Source organism: Branchiostoma floridae, chromosome 7 (assembly GCF_000003815.2).
Source record: "Branchiostoma floridae strain S238N-H82 chromosome 7, Bfl_VNyyK, whole genome shotgun sequence".
In the NCBI taxonomy this organism is placed as follows: Eukaryota; Metazoa; Chordata; class Leptocardii; order Amphioxiformes; family Branchiostomatidae; genus Branchiostoma; species Branchiostoma floridae.
Window position 1 is genome coordinate 16,083,020 of NC_049985.1, and position 20,851 is coordinate 16,103,870.

Consider the following 20,851-nt stretch of genomic DNA (forward strand, 5'->3'; position numbering starts at 1 on the left):
CATCGCACTGGATTTAGTTACAAAATGTCATGGAAGAACGTACATGACTTCCCGAATCATTCAGCCTTCCGCGGAACCCCTTCGCGCTGAATGATGTCACAGCAAATCACGAAAGAAAATAAACGAGCACAATTTCTCGGATCGTCCAGCCTTCCGCGGAAACCCTTCGCGCTGGATAACGTCACACCATGCTGAAAATACGACTGCACACTTCTCGGGTCATTCAGCTTACTGCGGAACCCCGTCGCACTGAATGATATCTTGCTGTGCTATAAAAAAGGCGTCAAACCAAAGACGTTCTTGGTCAGACCAATCTCAAAACAGGGTTACTCGATTAGTTCCTAACCATCCAGCATCCCGCGGCACCCCATCGCACTGGAAAACGACATGTCAAAATCCATCAAGAAAAATAGGGGAAAAAATGACTTACAGTCCGTTCCTTGAGCTGTCGGCGGGGTTAGCTGAACTGACCGGCAGGGGCTGGGCGGTGTCGGGGACCGGAGCGCCAGTCGACCCTGATCCTCTGACCGCTGTCCCTTGTAGCACTGTGCCCTGAAGCCGCCTCCTCAGGTTCCCTGGTATTTATTATCTCACAACTTTATTCAGTACAAAGAAAACATGGTTCACAACATAAAACATCACAGCCTAACAGGTTCCCTGGCGCGTCTTGACCCCTCTCTGCTGCTAAAGCTTGTGCAGGCCACCAACGGGTCCTATCGGGCCGCACATCTGGCGAGGTTGATGATGGCGTGTCCCGGAGCTGGGTGGTGGTGTGTCCCTCGCATCCCTGTTGTTGGAGGGGGAGAGCGTCAGACCTGTATGAACAACACGTGAACCATGAGATAGTGGGGAGGGACGGGCGCCCGGCAACAGGTCCGGTCCCAGACAGACAAGTCTAAAACAAACGCATCCTCCACACCGCCCAGCCCCCCCACATGCGAGCGAGCCGCGTTACGTGGCGTAAGGCTGGGTCACGCGCGCCCACAACATCCAAACGCGCCTTACAGATACACACTCATACACATGCAAATCAAACTCCAAACTAATGCAAAATATTAGCGGAAACCCCATACACAGCCTCGACGTTCAATCTAGGAAAGCAAAAGAAAATTCTACCTTGCCAAAACAGAAATGACACCCAAATCGTACCGACTGCAGCCTTCGAAGCTCAGAGGGGTTGGCTGAACGCTACGACAAGCTCTCTCAGCGGGGTGACGTCTGATCCTGAAAACAAAGAACCAGGAGGGGGGGGGGGTCGCCATCTTGCCTCCTGGAACATGCCATCGTCGTTCTCTGTTCCTGCCTGAAATATTCACGAAAATCAAAAAATGACATCAAAATCTGGAAACTCTCGTTCTGCTCCACACCTCAGCAATAAAAGCCAGCACCCACAGCTTTCCTTCGCGGAGGATCACTATGGATACAAAAACATAACCAGGACAAAAGAAATTCGAGAGAACCACCATCTGCCATGTGGGCACCAACTATCTGCTTGGAGTAGCTGTCGGACCCTGCTAAAACATTCACAAAGGCACGAAAACACACAAGAATCAATCAGCTTCACGCAAAACAAAACGCCAGCCTGAACGAAAAAAAGGCGTCCTAAACTCGTCCCGGCCTAAGAAGGAAGAAAGGCTTGAAACTGTAACGAAAATGGCGTAAAGCAGTCACCCCTGCACTCCGGAACATTCCTCCCTCAAAAATCAAGTATTCATATGCAAAAACAACAGACAACGCAAGGATTAAATGATATAGCTGGCAGCCGGAATTCCAAGCCGTGCTAGAAAGGAAACACAAACAGCGAGAACCATAATCAGTAAAGGCCGCTCCGAACCTCTAACGAAGCACACACAGGAGTAAAGAGACGAGAGAAACACACGAAAAAGTACCAACCGACCGCGGAACCAAATCAAACCTTCCGTGGAAAGAACGTGTCCTCCCGAGGGTAATCAAAACGTGACCGCCAAGGCCTCGAGCCGTAGCGTGCTTCCCTGCGGCGTCGAAAAACCAACATCACCGCTGGGCAGGTTTTCTGCTTTGCGTGGTGAGCAGAAGTGGAGGGGTCCGTCGTAGACGAGGACCACAGGAGGACTGACAGTTTGACATCTCTTAGTATTGTGGGGTCAAAGGGCAACTTTCGGGACCAATGACTAATCAGGTTAAATAGTGTGTCAGCTTCGTTCCCTTTTTCTAAATTTCACGAAGATGAAATGCCAATAAATTGCAGCTCCCTTTGTCGTGTTTGAGTTGCAGACTACTTTCAATCAATCGTTCGCATGCATCATTTGTTGATTCGTGGCGGCTACAGACAGTTTAGACAGTTCTACTTTGGTCACGAAAAAAAATGTCTAAATAAGAAAAAAAATTGATATGTACTGTTCTTTGAAAACCCGACACGGATATTTCCTCCCATACGCAGCTTTCTCAGGCTAAAGGTGAACGTTTTGTTACACTTCTTTTATGTATTACATTTGTATATGTGTACCTTTAACTGCCCGGAACTGTAAATAACGTAACGGAGGCAGGCTGTCAGCACTCACGGTTTCAAGTGCGGAATATTTGTCGTCACTGGTTTTCCTGTGCGGAATATTTGTCGTCACTCGTTTTCTAGTGCGGATGGTAGTCTCAGCACTCGGTTTCTAGTGGTGAATCGGGGGTTTTCAGTGCTGAAGTCGACTCACCACTGGACACCTAGTGCGGACGTAACGTCGGCACTAGACTTCTAGTGCGGAAGGCCCCTTCCGCACTAGACACCGAGTGCTGAGAGAGGAACCCGTGACTTCGGTAGTTTTGCATGTTATCGCAACATTTTCCAGGATATTGAAGTCCGAAACCACAATGCAATGGTATTTCCGAACATACAGTTGTAGCAGTTGCATGCGGTCGTGTTGAACTCTTGAGCCAAACCAAGCACCAAGCATCCATCCATGCATCGAAGGAAGCACCCACTGAAGGTAAAACCCAATACATTGCGTTTCGTCGCCAGAGGGCGACGAAACGCAAAAAAGTATTTTTTAGGGAAGCGAGTGTAAGGAGCCTCGGTAGAAATCGGATGGTACCCAGGCTAGGGGTAAGAGACAGAGACAGCAACCTAGTTCTCTAGGTAACTTACATGCGTTGTTAAAAAACCAGAATATTTAAGAATATTAAGTCGACGGGAATGGTTTCAAACTGAAACACTTTAAAAATACTGCAGCTTGAAAACACTGTTCGTCAACTTGATAGCCCTAAATACCATGCATGTTTTAAAAACAACGGATATAGGTTACGCCACGGATAAAGGTGAACTAGCTTTAAATGTGAGACAGGTATAGAATTTTTCATAAACAAACAAATAAACAAACTAATTTATCGTCATTACATTCTTACGGTTCACTCACTCACAAAACACATTAGGAATCTATCTCATAGCTAATGCATAATCCATGTAAAACCCACCATACCCAAAATCCACGTTTTCCCGTCATCTACCCCGCCTGGTCCAATCTACGTCTCCACACGGCTTTTGACTGCATGACAGAAGATGGGGGGAAAACAAGCGACAAGTTAAACCTTTTCAGCACTTCAAGTCGGAACTCAACAAGTCATATAAAAAAACAGTTATAAAATGAGCCAATATATCCCTCTTATTGCAAAACATATATCAGGCAATGGATAACCATGTCGTAAAATGGTAAAGTCAATTCAAATCTATAACTGTGCGCGGATCGAAAGAAGCTTACTCTATACATTTTAGTCTTACATGAAACACTGGTGGTGACATTCTGTTTTTGGTACCTTTAGACAGATTAGCCGTGAGGCTCCGTGGGCGTCACTCCACCGTCATGGGGGCAGGGGCATGGCGAGTATCGAACTCTGGACCTACTGATTCTGATTCCAACGCTCTACCCGTTGCGCCACACAGACAGTAGTTGCCAAAATGTACACGTTTAGTTTAAACAAGACACAAGGAACTCTGATCTTACCTTGGCAGATGAACATCTGATTCCAATCACAGCTAGTAATCTGCCACTTATTTGGCTGAATGGCGAGAGAGTGAATGTTATAATCTGCTCTGACGTACTCCACACAGTTCTTCAAGCCATTGTTGCGTAAACGCCTCGTCCAGGGGCTGTAGTCGCCCTTGCGCAGAGGACTGCCATCACTCCACACGAGCACTCCCTCCTGAGCACGGTCCGTCAGGCCGATACGGACGTACTCGCTTCCCGTCGCCCTGTTCTTTAGCCCGATCAGGAACTGGTCCGTGGTGCGGTCACGAGGTGTGGCAAGGATGCCACCGTCTTTGCTGCATGTCTCCACGGACCCCTCGTACCTCAGGGTCTCCTCAAACACTTTGTAACAGTTTTCTTGGAACAATTCGTAACATGGAGGGCATGGGCCTTCAGTGGTTGTCATGACAGCCGTCGGTGTCATGGTAACAGAGGGGGGCGCCATGGTCGTTGTCGGTGCTGCATTTGTAGTTGTACAAGGAGAAGTCACCTTAGTTGTTGTCGGTGCTGTAGCTGTAGATGTAGAAGGAGAAGTCGCCATTGTTGTCGTGGGTGCTGTAGTTGTAGTTGTAGTTGTAGCTGTAGAAGGGGACGTCGCTATGGTAGATGTCAACGTTGTAGTTGTAGAAGGGGAAGTCGCCAAGGAAGTCGTCGGTGCTGTAGTTGTAGTTGTAGAAGGAGAAGTCGCCATAGAAGTCGTCGGTGACGTAGTTGTAGGTGTAGTTGTAGTTGTAGAAGGGGAAGTCGCCATGGTAGATGTAAGCGTTGTGGGTTTAGTTGTAGAAGGGGAAGTCGCCAAGGAAGTCGTCGGTGCTGTAGTTGTATTGGCAGAATTAGAAGTCGCCATGATAGTCGCCGGTGCTGTAGTTGTAGTTGTAGAAGGAGAAGTCACCATGGTTGTCGTCGGTGATGAAGCTGTAGTTGTAGTTGTAGTTGTAAAAGAAGAAGTCGTCGTGGTAGTCGTCGGTGCTGTAGTTGTAGTTGTAGAAGGGGAAGTATGCAAGAAAGTCGTCGGTGCTGTAGTTGTAGCTCCAGAAGGAGAAGTTGCCATGGTTGTCGTCGGTGCTGTAGTTGTAGTTGTAGAAGGAGAAGTCACAATGGTAGATGTCAGCGTTGTAGTTGTAGTGGTAGAAGGGGAAGTATCCATGGCTGTCGTCGGTGCTGTAGTTGTAGTTGTAGTTGTAGTTGTAGAATGAGAAGTCACCGGGGTAGTCGCCTGTGCTGAAGTTATAGAAGGGGAAGTCGCCATGGTAGTCGTCGGTGCTGTAGTTGTAGTGGTAGAAGTAAAAGTCGCCATGGCAGTCGCCTGTGCTGTAGTTGTGGCTGTAGACAGATAAGTTACCATGGTAGTCGTCGATGCTGTAGCTGTAGAAGGAGAAGTCGCCTTGGTAGTTGTCGGTAATGTAGTTGTAGTTGTAGATGGGAAAATATCCATGAAAGTCGTCGGCGCCGTAGTTGTAGTTGCAGAAGGAGTAGCCGCCGTGGTAGATGTCAGCGTTGTAGTTGTAGTTGTAGTTGTAGAAGGAGAAGTCGCAATGGTAGTTGACGGTTCTGTAGTTGTAGTTGTAAAAGGGGAAGTATGCAAGAAAGTCGTCGGTGCTGTAGTTGTAGTTCTAGAAGGAGAAGTTGCCATGGTGGTCGTCGGTGCTGTAGTTGTAGTAGTAGGAGGAAAAGTCGCAATGGTAGTTGACGGTTCTGTAGTTGTAGTTGTAAAAGAGGAAGTGTGCAAGAAAGTCGTCGGTGCTGTATTTGTAGTTCCAAAAGGAGAAGTTGCCATGGTTGTCGTCGGTGCTGTGGTTGTAGTTGTAGTTGTAGAAGAAGAGGTCGCCATAGAAGTCGTCGGTGCTGTAGTTGTAGAAGGAGAAGTCACTATGGCAGTCGTCGGTGCTGTAGTTGTAGAAGGAGAAGTCACTATCGCCGTCGACGGTACTGTAGTTGTATTTGTAGAAATAGAAGTCGTCGGTGATGTAGTTGCAGTTGTAGAAGGGGAAGTCGCTATGGTTGTTGTCACTGCTGTAGTTATAGAAGGGGAAGGATAAGTCGCTATGGTAGTTGTCGGTGATGTAGTTGAAGTGGTAGTTGTAAAAGAAGAAGTCGCCATAGAAGTCGTCGGTGCTGTAGCTGTAGCTATAGAACGGAGGGTTGCCATGCTAGTCGTCGGTGATGTAGATGTAGTTGTACCGCGATATTTCTTCATAATTACTGTGGTTGCCATTGTGGAAGTGGATGTTGGCGTAGGAGGAATGGGCTTGGTCGTTGCAGTCGTCATTGTAGAAGTGGTTCCTTTTGTCGCCGTAGCTTGGTGAGAGCCGTTATGGCGAGAGTCATTGTAGTGTGAGTCACTATGGTGAGAGCCGGTCTGGTGTGAGCCACTTTGGTGAGAGCCGGTATGGTGAGAGCCGGTATGGTGAGAGCCATTGTGGTGTGAGCCGTTATGGTGAGCACTGGTATGGTGAGAGCCGGTCTGGTGTGAGCCACCTTGGTGAGAGCCGGTATGGTGTGAGCCACTTTGGTGAGAGCCGGTATGGTGAGAGCCGCTATGGTGAGAGTCGATCAGACACATGGCCAGCAGGACTCCCGCTGCAACTACGGTTGCTATGACGATACACAAAATAATGCTGCAGAACACTGGCGCTGGGAAACGAGACTCTGCTTGACAGGTGCTCTTACTGTCCTCTTCAGAATGGGGATCTAGATATGAAAATATATATGCAAGAATAGGTCGACTCAGAACTTTGCTGGTGATATCACGTATAAACAGGAAAATATCTTTTTTAAATTCTGTAACCTTCATGGGCACAGGGAATAAATGGAGAAAGTAAGTTTATAACTAGTACAATTATAATCAGCACTATTACTTACATTCCTCTTTCTTTATGGAAAGGTATCACTTTACAAGGTTTAATAAGCTATCCGTTTGTAGAAACAGCAGCATTGCAACTTATGTATGAAAGGTATACACGCTGTAATATTTCATGTTTCTAAAACTGTGTCCTCCTTAGGCTTTGTTGATTTTATTATATGGATGACATCCTCTGGAAACAACCCCAAAACTGAGGCGAGCGTGTGAATGAAAAAGTCTGTACACAAAAGAAGTTGACTTCATTCTGAAATTTGAGGAAGGTTCAACATATGACTGAGCACTCAGGGAATGATACATCCTCCTACGCACGGTCCCAACGGCTGACTGCCCATATAAGGGTAAGCTCATTAATATCCCAACGGCTGACTGCCCATATAAGGGTAAGCTCATTAATATTTATAAGCAGGGCGGCGAGTTTGTGGCGACAATCATAATACCTGGGTGTAGGGCCTGGGATAGCAGGGCCCAATAGGCTGAGCAGTCAGCTAGCCGTTGGGACCGTGCGTAGGAGGATGGGAATGATACGGAACAACAGATTCTTCGTTTTTGTTCTTTCGCATTTTCGCATTTTCTGTCATTTGTTTGCAATCTACAGCATATGTTTGCTAATTTTGCAGTCACTTTTACAGTACGATTTACAATATGGTTGAAACCTTTTTTTAACGACAGAAAATTACTTCACCCAGGGATGTCATCCATATAATCAAATCAATATTTTCCTTACCGATATTTCCGCCAGACTGTTTATTTTCCAGAGGTGAAATTCGGTATGTGGCCTTTTTCTTCCATGTTGAAGTCTTCAGTCGTGCAGACGGCATCTCCTGTGATAAGATGTTGTTTGTAGTCGTCGTCTGGGTCGCTCTTTTATCCAACATCTTGCTCTGGCCGTCCAACTTAGATCGAGCCACAAACGGGTGATCCTCCCGGCGACTATTTCGTGAAAAAATGGAGCTAACGCTTTGTAGCGGCAGCTTGTTCTCACAGTCTAGTTTTGCCGGCTCGCGGATTGGACCTTGAGTGGTGGTATCTTGGTCTTTTTTTGAGGATGACGGAGGATGTTTGATTTGGTGATCGGGCCAGGTCGGGGTATCATTCACGGCGTCAAAATCGCCATCCTTGCGTTCTCGAGTATTTGACATACCTTTTGTCTTCTCCGCATGGTTTTGGCGTTTCACGCTCACTCCGACACCGTTACTAGCACGGTGGCTTGTTGTCACGGCCCCCCGCTCTGTAGTCATTTCACATGTACAGTCGTCCAAGTCGCTATCCCCTACCTTTTGGGACTTGTAGCGACAATCATAGCCGCTGTATATTTTCCCACCTATTGGGGACATGTTTCCGTACTCATCGTCCACGGCGTAAGAAGAAACGCGGAGATTCTCAGCAAATTCCATGTTGTTGTACCAACAGAACGGGCTGTTGCGTCTTGCCGTTACGTTTTGAGATCTCAAACTGGGCAACATATATCCTACCGCTAAGGAAGCTGTATTCAACAACACCCAAATAAGGTCACATTCAACAACCGTCTTAGGGTGTTGGCAAGAACGCCTGCACGACAAGGCAGGTAATTAAGTTCCCTTCAGTTTAATAAATCCAGCTAACAATTTTGACCTTTTCTAGTTGAACCGCATTGTGGACGCCGTTAGCAGGTATCAAATCAACATAAGCTCTGCTATTTCATCGGCGAACGGTGTGTACACGTGATTTGACTAGGGTAGCAAGGTCCGCGCCGTCCTTGGTGCTGAACGCCATTCACAAAATGACCGCTGTCCTTGGCCGGGCAACATGAGTTGGGTTAAACGACATTCTTTTTCCAAATATTGTTCCTACATTTAGGCAATGTTGATTTGATTATATAATTACACCTATGGGAATCCCAAACAGATGCGACTGTGCGAGTAAAATAAAGTTTTGAAATTGTTTTGAAATCTAAGTGGCCAGGAAGGTTGAACAAATGACTAGAGATAACGGTTTAACGTTATACCAAACAATGCACATGTATTTCTTTTAATTTTTGTTCCTTCATATCTTCTTATTTGACATTGGAATTTATTCTGAAATTCTATTACATTAGTATCCGTTTTCTATATTTTCATTCAATCAACGACATATGTGCCCATTTTACAGTTCCTTTGAACGATTTACAGTATGATTGAATTTTTTTGTTCGGAAACGGCCAAAACTTGATGCGTGCAAATATGTCATCAGTATGGTGAAATAAACATAGCCTTCCTGCATAAAACAGATGTCCCTGGTGCTATAGGCGTTATGTGTTCTTGCCAACGCACCCATTGCAATACGCACACACACATAAGCACATCCCCCTTTCTGCTATACCTTAATCTGCAATCCAGTCTACCGAGGCTTCTGCGGACTACGTAGCTAGTGTAGGCTCTCTATGGGGCAGATAAAGCTTTCTACCGCCGGGGTAATCGTCTGCACTCGGTAAGATTTTCACGGGGTAGGACTTTGCCCAGACCTTGCCCAGAGTTTAATATTGCCCAGCCACAGGTTAGCTATACCTCCAAGGTCTTGTCAGTAACATAAAGATAACATTCTGCCCTTATGTTCTACCAGTCATATCAGTATACTCTGGGGGACAGCCGGGACCGAGCAGCTAGGACAGTTTACTCGGTAGCCCAAGACAGTCAGGCCCACCGAGGTCCTATTAGCGGCCCGGAAGTTTAAGCCCGATGAAGTCCACCAAAGGGTAGCCATAACTCCTTCGGGCTTAAGCTCCCAGGAGCTCTAAGGCCACAGCAAGTAAATTTTATGGATGACATCAGCGCGCGCATTAATTTTCGCCTGATTTCAGAAAAAAAACAAGAACATTTTTCTTCTGCAGGGATGGTCAACATGACGATAAAGTACCAAAATGAACAAATATGTTGTGTTGTAGCCTAATAATTGCACTTGTAGAAGTGACACTTGCGAGGTACTCAGGGTTAGTTGCAGAAATTAAACTTATTGGATAGTTGTAAAAGTGACATCAATATGGAAGCCTTGAGTGTTGTTACCAACTTTGTTGGTGATACCAGTCTACCACACTAGTGTCCCTTTTACCACACCAGTACATGTCTTGAATGCTGGAATGAATGCCTTGTTGGTTCTGATACCATGTTTTGTCTCTTTAATTCTTGTTACAACACTCAGCACAACTTTATGGTGCCTATTTTTGAAAATGTAGGCATCTTGTTTTTTTTCACCCATCTTGTTTTTTTTCGACCTATCACACTATTTTTGCAGTCTGCAGAGGATGTCATCCATAAAATTTACTTGCAGTGGCCTAATGTGAGATCGGCGGGCTGACTGCCTTGGCTCCCCGAACAAAACTCGCTAGCTACCCGGTCCTGTCTGGCTCCCAGGGAATATCAGTATAGAACAAGTCATTTACAAAAATGCTGCTGCAAACCAGTGGCATTAGTCCTTGGTGCTGAATGACATTCGTAGAAATGCTTGGCACAAAATTTTCCTTTGATGTACACATAAGAGTGTAACAGCAAGCTATGTTACCCATCAACACACACAGGACACAAATATCAATTTACCAGGAAAAGCATTTATTGCTTTACCGAAGCACGTGACCGAAATTCAGCCAACCAGCTCTTGCATTGGAGGTTTCACAATCATCAATATCAAATATAGCATAGATATACTTGTATGGCTGTAATAAATATTAAAGTAATATACCATTATATAATATTTCATACCTATGATACACACATGGCAAGTTAGATAAGGCTAAGAGGACCTTATAGATATGACTCCACAGTAAATGATAAACAAGACTACATTATTAATACTAAAACCAGTGTAACACAACTGGCGAAGGCAAAAAAAATGGTCTTATTTCAAATCTACATGTTACAAAGATACTCTATTCCTGATAATTTCTAAGTGTTGATTTCAAAATTACATAGAAAACTACAGACTTTTTGCCAGAAAGACCCTTCTAAAATGCAAGATAAGACACTGCCTGTTTCCTGCCAATTCTAGTTCTGATATTCAGTTGCACATTGGGATGTTGTCGGATGCAAGGCTAGCGCTATTCACTGTTTTACATAACTTAATACTGGTCATTGCAGTCTCTATCATATTAATGTTTTTCTTGATATCTACTCGGTCTCAATTGCAATACACAAGTACTCCAGTTTGCTAAAGGTTACGGAGAACTCAAATGTTAATACCAGACTACGTCCTATCTATACCTAAGTATTTGATGGCTTTATGGGTTAGAAAATTCCTACCTACATGAAGATGTGAAGGAGTGTCATGTCATAACATAACAAATTTTAACTATTGTAATGAATAGTAACAACAACGTAATGGTGACCAGGTCACAATATGTTTAAACCTTAGTGATCAGGATATTAGTGTATTACAAACCAATGCATAGGTCTAATTGCTACACATTCTTTATGTACACTGTTTATCTAGAATTCTACATCCAGCCAGAAAAGGCACCTTTCGGGGGCATTTTGATACAATATATACTGTGGAATAAGGATAACTTCTGCAAGAATTCATTCATCAGTTTTTAAATTCTAGTGGTCTTAACCTCCTTTCATTTTTCAGTTTTTTCTCCTAAAGGCCATACTTAGAAAGATCAGGCACTAGCTATTTCCCATGTATAAAGAATGCATTTTCCAATTCTAAGGCACTATAGCATCTAAACAGTTTTCCTAAACACATATATCTATAAAGAAGGCAAAAATAGCATCTAACAGAACCATAATATTCCAGTCCTTTTTAGAAAAATTTAGTGATTTCACTGATATGAAATAGAGGCCTTATAATATAGACTGCATGAAATTTCACATTGACATACACATTTTTGTATCACTAAAAGTGGCATCACCGAGCATATAGCAATAAAGAGTAATTCATAACTATGTAACTCATTTATATAGAACTTTCCTTTATTGCAATGCATAAAATGGTTGTAATGCATACAAAAGGATGTATGTGCTAACTTTCTAGTAGAACTTTTAATAGACTAAGATGTGCATCGGCTATCCTTTTGCTATAGCTACTAATTTTTTCACTCAATGGTAAGTGTACATTCTACATTTATGTACATTAAACTATTGAACTCAGATAAACTCTTCTGACTGTGTTGATATTAGAATAGAGTCAAGAATATTCAGATTGGATTTGAAAACTGATTTGTCATTTGCAAGTTACAGGATAGTGCCCGGCCAGGACACCACAGTGTTGTTACAGCATAGTGCCTGGCCAGGACACCACAGTGTTGTTACAGCATAGTGCCCGGGCAGGACACCACAGTGTTGTTACAGCATAGTGCCCTGCCAGGACACCACAGTGTTGTTACAGCATAGTGCCCGGCCAAGACAACACAGTGTTGTTACAGCATAGTGCCCGGCCAGGACACCACAGTGTTGTTACAGCATAGTGCCCGGGCAGGACACCACAGTGTTGTTACAGCATAGTGCCCTGCCAGGACACCACAGTGTTGTTACAGGATAGTGCCCTGCCAGGACACCACAGTGTTGTTACAGCATAGTGCCCGGCCAGGACACCACAGTGTTGTTACAGCATAGTGCCCGGCCAGGACACCACAGTGTTGTTACAGCATAGTGCCCGGGCAGGACACCACAGTGTTGTTACAGCATAGTGCCCGGCCAGGACACCACAGCCAGCATGACGCTCCCCTGTAGTCTCTTCAGCAGGGTGACTGACATGGTGTGGGAGATGGACGTCATCAGGTGCCCGTTAGCAGACAGGATCAGATCCCCACACCTGTACAACAAAACATCAACAGATGTGACAACAATCAAGCATATCTTTTTGATTATATCATACCTGGTCTGTACTTATGTTCAATATCAGTGTTCCGACTGGTCCGTATTTTATAGTTCCGACCAGTCCGTATTTTGCTTGCATGTGCTGCTAGCAAAAACTTGAACAACTGTTTTGTTTCTTTATCTGGTTCTTTTGTTCAAGTTGACAAGTTGTTGACAAGATGTGCAGTTGATGTCATGACTTTTGCTCCTTTTTTGGCCATAAACTTCTCGGGTTGGCATGATATAAATAAAATACAATACGGTGTATTCTGTATCGTTCTTGGTCCTAGCCCTCCCTCATATGAACTTTTATGTAAAGTATTATTGTAACTTGTAAGTCCATTTAATATTGTGATGGGCAATTTGGGGAATTTGCTTTTGGGTAAAGGGAGTAGGCCACTGCATTTCTTTATAGCTGGGCTCTTAGTGATCAAATAATTGCAATTATGAAATTTCAGCAGTTGAACGGTGACTGCTTAAGTCACCATTAACAAATTAAGAATTACACTAGTCTAGAAGATTGGTAGAATGTTGTATGACAGATGCTCAAACTGACCTGAGTCTCCCGTCCCTGTCAGCTGACCCCCCCGGCACAATGGACTTGACCAGGATGGGCTGTTTGCCATGGATACCGTCACACCCGCCCACAATGCTGAACCCCAGGCTGCCTGACTGGCCCCTCTCCAACTGCACGGACTTGGGAACTTGACAGATCCTGCAAAAACAACAAAACTGTCAATTTTGTTTTCAATAGCAACACTGGCTTCCCACTTGAATTAATATACTTCCAGCTACCTTACCCATGTACCTTACCCCATAACCTTTACAAATTTGATGCCAAATGGCTAACTAAGCAGGCTGAAGGAAGGGTAGCACTTACATGTATTTAGCAATTATTGGATTGCATTCCACACATCTGACCATTTTTTTATATTTGACCCAGGCCGTTTAATCATGAAAGCCCAAATGAGCACACAGGCCACTTTTCAATGAGGTCATGAGGGAAGAGTTAAGGGTCTGACAAAATATATAATGACAAAATATATAACAGAGTTACATCATTGTAATAAGTCATAATAAGTCTATACACAGCTTTTTCACACACATGGTCCAAAATACATAAGAGTTACATTGTAGAGCAGCTGCATGGTTCGAGTCCATTTGTTTTCGTTGTTTCTGTTACTTTGCACAAGGTCTTCATGCTTTGACCTCAATATAAGTCATAAATGCCTTTTGCAGTTGAAATAAAAGAGTAGGGGGACAGAAGACCAATAACAAGTATTTCTGCAGTTGTTCTAAGGTTCATGTAAAGGGGTCACTGCAAAAAACCCTAACATTAAACCACAGGAAAATGTCAACATTTATAGATGAGGTCTACAAACAAGTAAAATCCTAGCAACTGTGAATGGTACTGCAGCCTACACTGCTGGCATGACTTACTCTGGAAGTCTCATCCACATGATCCATGATGGAGTCTTTCCTGTTGTCGGATCCTCCTCATCAAAGTCATCCTCCTCCTCTTCATCACTGTCCCCATCTCTGGCAGGAGCCATGGCCCGCAGCAGGATACACTGGGACAGGGCCGACGCCCGGAGCACACCCACCGCCTCCTCGTGGGTCAGGCCAACCAGGGTCGTACCATTTATACTCACTAGGATATCCCCTACAGGACAAGGGTAGTACATTAGAAAACCTTATACACTCACATTCACAAGGATATCCCCTACAAGACAAGGGTAGTATATCATCAATGATATAATGATATACCATTAAAATGATATACTGTGGAAACGTTAAAAGGCTCACACACACACAAGGATATCCCCTACAAGACAAGGGCATTGGATCATGCACACACAAGGATATTTCCTACAAGACAAAGGTAGTACATCAGAGAGATTTATACACACTCACAAGCATACATGTTGTATCTCTTGATAATGAACTGTGAGTTTAAAGTTACTGATAAGTGTGTTCCTTTGAATATGGGGATAAATAAACATAGGCTTACACTGTACATGATATGAATTTTGTTTTTTGTGTGAACTAACATGAATCCAACAAGACTGATATCAAATGCAATGGTATAATAGTACCGAAATAGTGTGAAAGACAAAAAGCTTAATCTGCTTACCTTTCTTCAGCTGACCGTTTCCCCCCAGACACCCATCTGGTTGGACGTTAGTCACAAACACAGGGACGTCACCCCTGGTGCCAGCCCGTCCCCCTGCCACGCTGATCCCCAGGGACTCTCGAGCGTTCTTCCTGATGCTGATGAGTTTGTCCTGGAAGGAGGGGGGTCGGGAGTCCTCCGGTGTCTTAGCAGAGGTGTCTGCTTCTAACATGCCTTTGATGAGGTCTGGGGGCTGTGGTCTTCTTGGTCTGGATACAACAAAGTCTACCTTCTCTACACTAGCCTGGAATAAGAACAGGCACGCATTATAACAAACACTGCAAACTTTTACATCACATTAACAAGTGATTGTGTGGCATAATTTGGCTCAGGACCGAGAGGTCTCAAATTCGAATCCTGCCGTGTCATTTGGGAAAGGCACTTTACACAGTTTTCCTCACTTTGCTCAGGTGAAGATGAGTACCTAGCTTCGGCTAGGGCCGTCCCTCGGATAGGATGTTAAATGAAGGTCCCGTGTTTGGGAAGAGCCACACCTTACGCACATTAAAGAAGCCACCAAACTTATAAAAAATCAGGGCATGCCCTGGTGTGCGATGGAGCAAATCCTTCTGTCTTGAGTTTGTGATTCACTTCAAATCACCCGGATGGAGGCCTGGCGTACCTCCATACTGTATCAGCCACACAGTGATTTACATTGTTCACCCGGATGGGAGACCTGGTGCATCCCCGTCTTGTATTCAGCTAGAAGAAAGGGCATGCCACCTGGTAAGGGGCGGTATAACCCCAACGGTGCTATAATACACCGCATGACTATGACTGATTGACTGAACCAAGAACAGCAGCAGCACAGCTCCTCACTTGACACGGGTGAAAATGAGTACCCAGCTTTGGTTAGGTTAGGGATGTTCTCTCGGAGCCAACATTCAATGTCAATTTCAAAATATGTTCTCGTTGACGGTGTGAAGGTGACACACATGAAACATGCATGACCTGTACCTGTATAAGGTCTGCAGCCTAAACATGGCCAAGGGGGGATGGTATCCACCCTTGGCCATGTTCAGGATTGTGTTCTTGTCGCAAAAGCGCCACCTACATCAAACATGTAGCGGCGAGAAGCAGAACTCCAGTCAGAAACTCTGAGACATCGAAACGTAAGCAAAGTAAGTACATCCTGGTTGTGTACATGTGCAAGAATTCTCCTATATCCTATATTCTACCAACCTGATGAAATTATTTTCGAATAACATGTACATTTGTACCTGTATGAGTTCTGCAGCCTGTTCTGACGTGGCCTGTCTCATGTCCTGTCCGTTGATCTCCAGGATGACGTCCCTGGGTCTGAGTCTCCCGTCCGTGGCCGCCAGCCCCCCCTCCACCAGGTCCCGTACACACACCCCCGTGGTGCCCTGCAGTCCCGCTATCCTTATACCCAGCTGTTCACCTGAACATGCAAACAGACGGATCCATATCTGTTAACCTTCCAAGTGATATAATCAGACTCAAACCAAGTTAGTCTTGCACCAATGAAAAGTTGAACTGTTAAAACGAATAAAACAATGAACCATTAAGACTGGAATGTCATCAACATGTACTAACTGTGAATTGTAAATGTAACAAAGAAAATCAAAATAGTTTCAGAATAGTTACCAGCAAAAGAGATATTTTCAACTTAACCCATCAAAGCTTTTATAATAAAAGTATAGAAGTCCACACAACATAGAAGCGAGAAAAGATCACATGCCTCTGTAAAAGATTTCGAATTTTTGTGAAACTCTCTTTTTATCAATTATGATGAATTTCTTACTAATTCTGTCTATGCAATTTCCTGCTTATTCATTTAGGACTATAGGACTAGCAAGCCTCCCATCCCGAGGGACAAACTTTGGACCAGAGCCAAAGATCCTAGCAACCTCCAGTTACACTATCTTCACATCCTGTCAATCAACAATATTCAAATAACTGGACGCACCAACACAACAGACACACAGATGGAAAAATACCTCTCTGAATAATTCCTGTTACCTGAAGTTTTGGTGAGCTCCACCCGTATGGTATCCTGTACCTCTGCACCTGTGTTCCTCTCCTCAGCCACCCTCTCCCTGAGGATGGTGAGCCTGAGCAGGGGGCAGGGTTTCCTCAGGACCCTGCAGGCCTGGTGGTGGGTCAGCTCACGCAGGTCTTCTCCATTCACCTGGGGAGGGGGGCACAACATGCCACTTTAGTGCATACGTGTGTAAGCAGAATAAAGACAAAGTGGATCTTATCATCGAAACTGTTCTTCTTCTTGCATTAGTGCCCATGATCACCACGTTGATCATTATGGGACGTACACAAGGTACATTTTTTGTACCCCAATGGTAAGTATGATTCATCCACACACGGGGAAGGACCCCTACTCTTTTCGATAAGTGGGGTGGGTTCCTTCTTTAACATGCTCAAGGCATAGCTGTCCTCGAAAACGGGACCTCCATTTAACGTTTTTACACACGAGAGAAACTGTCATGGCCCCCTGCTAAACCGACCCAGGAACAGGTCTGGAGGTGGCTCAGGTCGGTTCCCTGAAATACCGTCATATGCCCCTTATTTCCTCTTCAGACCGGTGACGGTTAAGCGACCCCAGTATAAATTGGGTTTAAGCCTACATTGATATGATGATGATCTCACCTCTAGTATCTGATCCCCTGGTCCAATCCTCCCGTCCGTGGCTATCGCCCCACTGCTGAACACCTCCTGTACAATCATGGACACCAGCGGAGTCTCGCATCCCCCCACAACACTGATGCCCAGGTGCTCCGACTGGCTGGACTTCCTCACTTCTATAGTGGTGATTTCACCCTCCAGAACAGGCAGTCTTGGAATGGCTGCAGGGAAGACAGTGTAGTGAAACTTTTAGGGAAACTTCAGCAATTCTTAACTAACTTTCAAATCAAGAGGAGCATGCCCTGGTATCATCTTACATATAGCTAGTTCAGCTGCTAATCTTCTATGCCACCACCAGCACAACAGTATAAAGACTGTTTTGGATACAACCAAGGCAGCTCAAGGTTATATCTAATAAGACACCTTCAGCTGATACCACTGAACAGAAAGTTGTAGAATGTCACTAGTGTCATTTTCATATCATGGTTTTCAATTCGTAGTTTGCAACCATATAGTTTTGTCACAGTATGACGCCCTGTCTCTGAGGAGCTTAGGGTATAGAGACCTAACCTTCAGTGCTACCATAAAATGAAATTTCACTCAAAATTAACCTTCAGGTAACTCAAGCAGGTTTTCTAGACACAAGTTTATTTTTTCTTATATCATAATGCACTGCACCTGACAAAAGGCGATGCTTCTAATCTGAAATACAGCAGCAGGCTATGTAGGTCCAAGACTAACTAGTATACATCTTATTCTTGACACTTTCTCTATCTATTGTTGGACAAATCCTTCAACAAAGGCAATAATTGTTCTTTCTAATAATTTTCATTCCTCATTTTGTGTGCCCTTATGATCTCATGAATCACGAATATTTTTCAATACTGCATTAAAAGGCAAACTGTTAACAGGAGAGATAGGGATATTGTCTTTGACACACAACCTGTGTAAGTCGCTTTCTCAGGGTACGGTCAAGTGCGGAAATAGGTGTAAAGTACCTTTGCCGAGGGTACAACGTACATTTGTATATGTAGGCCTTCTAGGAAACAAGATCACATAGCCACCTTGACTTTAGTCAAACAAAAAGGAGCTATATTTTTTAAATGTGTAGCCTTATACGAGTTAGAGTGTTAGCATACTGCATTAAAAACATGAAGCAGTCTGGGGTTAGTGTTGAGCCCATGCACAGGTGAGTAGCTAAGACAAGCAGGTGAGGACCTGTGATGCAGGTGACAGGTGTCCGCACCTGACGCATGTCCCGGATCGAGGCACAATTACTGTCATCTCCCTGTGCCAGCCCTACACAAGGGTTAAAGGTCATGCACATCAGTACATTTTCTTCTACATTTATAGTACACGAAAGATTCGGAAATGAAAACTACCCTCGTAACTGTGGTGTGCAATCTAAGTGCATGCAGCATGCAAACCACTGTATATACATGCCACTTGATGTACAAATTCAGTCTTATAACTTGTCAAAATCATGCTTCTTGTAAGGCCTTTGAACAGAAATTATCACAGAAGAAATCAAAGTCTCCTTGTAACCCATATACATGACTAGTACATATATAATATATCCTATCTATATATACTACATTTTATTTCACCTTAACTATCACACTTACCACATGTACACACAAGACATTGTACCTATGTTAACTAGTGTTTACTATCACCTTGCAGGTCAGTTCTCCGTAACTAAACCAAAGGGACAGAACTAACCTTCCTTGTTCCACACCCACACCTGCACCCACAGGTATACCCTTTACACACCCATACCTGTACCCACACCCATGACATACTAGTTTGTGAAGGTGTTCTATAACTTACTCAGGTGACCTCGTGCTCTATACAACCTGTTTTTTGTACCATCTACTGAAAGATAAAAGTTGATCCAAACACTTTCAATCCCTGACATAAAGAAGATAGGTTACTGTGCAATTTGTGACTACACTGTAGCAAGCTTTCTTTTCAGCTCACATAACAAACATACATATGGCTTCATCATCAAGTTTCTGTCAACATGTAAACATCAACAAAATCTTCATTTACCAGGTTCTCCTGAAAAACAGGGCTCTTGCCCTGAGTGTGCATACCTGGCTAATTAAAATAAATGAAATGATTTTAAATATGTAGAATCAGCAATTTTATCACATCACAGTCTCCACCCATATGCAAGAGTAATCTACTTGTGATCAGATTGGTAAAGGTCAGTCTCTTGAAATATTCATAACATTATCTGACATATCATGATTTTGGAAAACACCGTGACTGCCGACATTAATAATGTATGAACACGTATACTTACTGGAGATGGTGTGTTTGTAAGTGCACTTCTGCATGTGTTCCTTCAGTGCTGTGGGGGTGCCCTTAAACCTACAGCCCGCCGGGGCCCGCAGACAGCGTACTGTTGTACCTTTACATCTGCAAAACACAAGGGGAAATAGAAGTTAGTCTACAGAGGGCTGGATACAGGCTGGTACAAAATTGTTTCTTCTTGTTGGACCGATCCGGAAAAAATCGGACCTGAAAAAAATCAGTAGACCGGATGTTGGACTAATTCGATAATGAACAAAACATACCAGCAGGTCTTTCACGTGTTTTGGGGCTCACACGTCCAAGCAAATAACGAGAACAAAGTACCAGTAGAGTAGAGATGATAGTCATTTCTACCAAGTTTCCAAAGTTAAAGTCTAGAACTCAGAGGCTTTTACTGTTGTCTACATGAAGATAGGATTTTAAATGCCATCAGATACTCTACGTAACAGAATCCTTTGTTAGCAAAATTGTTTTGAGTATAGATCTAATAAGTTCACAGATAATTACAGGTAAGTCAGTCCGGGTTCAGGTCAAGACCTGTACCTAATCCTCTTGACCTGGACCGTACCTTGACCGTACCTGGACCTGAATTTTCTGTACTGGTACCCATCCCTAGTCTACAGTGTACAAAGGCAATTTTCAAACTACTGAGGCCGAGGAAAAGCAGCTCTCCCTTTATTGGGCAATCAAATAGATAAATGTAGCATGTCAATGCATTCTCTTTCAAACAGGTCACTTCATCTCTCAATAAACATGTAGATGCATATGTAACTTTTGCTCATAATTCTGTATTTGTGCCACATTTTTCAGTCTTTTAACGATGGGAAAACTTGAAATACAGCATCTGAAGCTATAAATAGTATAATTACCTCCATGAAATGTCATGGAGGTTATATTTTACCCTGCGTTTGTGTGTGTGTGTGTGTGTCTGTCTGTCAACAAGATAACTCAAGAACGGCTGGATGGATTGGTTTCATACTTTGTGTGTTGGTAGGATGTGATGAAAGCTGGAAGTGATTAGATTTTGGGCCCCCTAGCGGCTATCCTTGGTACTGCAGCGCAACTTCCGGTTTTGCTATCTCGGTGTTCTGAACAAGATATA

The 20,851-nt window shown here is 44.0% G+C and overlaps 2 protein-coding genes and 1 long non-coding RNA gene across 8 annotated transcripts in view; all 3 read right to left on the minus strand.

Annotated features, from left to right (window-relative positions):
• Window positions 1–563: 563 nt before the first annotated feature.
• LOC118420337 lies at window positions 564–2,172 on the minus strand. Its single transcript, XR_004831731.1, has 2 exons — window positions 1,894–2,172; window positions 564–815 (listed from the first exon to the last, which is right to left on the minus strand). It is a non-coding gene; the product is annotated as an uncharacterized LOC118420337 (long non-coding RNA).
• A 1,314-nt stretch (window positions 2,173–3,486) lies between these two features.
• Window positions 3,487–4,740, minus strand: LOC118420081 (mucin-2-like). Its single transcript, XM_035826784.1, has 2 exons — window positions 3,966–4,740; window positions 3,487–3,509 (listed from the first exon to the last, which is right to left on the minus strand). The coding sequence occupies exons 1-2, from the start codon at window positions 4,738–4,740 to the stop codon at window positions 3,487–3,489; spliced, it is 798 nt and encodes a 265-aa protein (XP_035682677.1).
• Window positions 4,741–10,391: 5,651 nt separating this feature from the next.
• LOC118420311 (ligand of Numb protein X 2-like) overlaps window positions 10,392–20,851 on the minus strand; it is a 25,308-nt gene continuing 14,848 nt past the window's right edge. For 2 of the 6 annotated variants that reach the window (XM_035827063.1, XM_035827059.1), the window contains 10 exons: window positions 19,739–19,854; window positions 19,261–19,305; window positions 18,649–18,729; window positions 17,455–17,651; window positions 16,813–16,981; window positions 16,050–16,231; window positions 14,791–15,073; window positions 14,097–14,319; window positions 13,213–13,371; window positions 10,392–12,612 (listed from right to left, as the gene is read on the minus strand). In XM_035827063.1, the coding sequence (XP_035682956.1) occupies window positions 12,477–12,612; window positions 13,213–13,371; window positions 14,097–14,319; window positions 14,791–15,073; window positions 16,050–16,231; window positions 16,813–16,981; window positions 17,455–17,651; window positions 18,649–18,729; window positions 19,261–19,305; window positions 19,739–19,854 (1,591 nt within the window). In that variant the 3' untranslated portion in view covers window positions 10,392–12,476. The remainder of the gene's footprint in view (window positions 12,613–13,212; window positions 13,372–14,096; window positions 14,320–14,790; window positions 15,074–16,049; window positions 16,232–16,812; window positions 16,982–17,454; window positions 17,652–18,648; window positions 18,730–19,260; window positions 19,306–19,738; window positions 19,855–20,851) is intronic. The other 4 variants (XM_035827064.1, XM_035827062.1, XM_035827060.1 and 1 more) reach the window with 3 other exon arrangements.

Bases quoted from the DNA above. Each gene is read 5' to 3' on its own strand.
- LOC118420081 (XM_035826784.1), bottom strand. From the start codon at position 4,740: ATGGCGACTTCCCCTTCTACAACTACAACTACACCTACAACTACGTCA. The intron at 3,510-3,965 runs GTAAGATCAGAG...TCTGTCATGCAG, and splicing joins TCAGATGTTCATCTGCCAAG to TCAAAAGCCGTGTGGAGACG.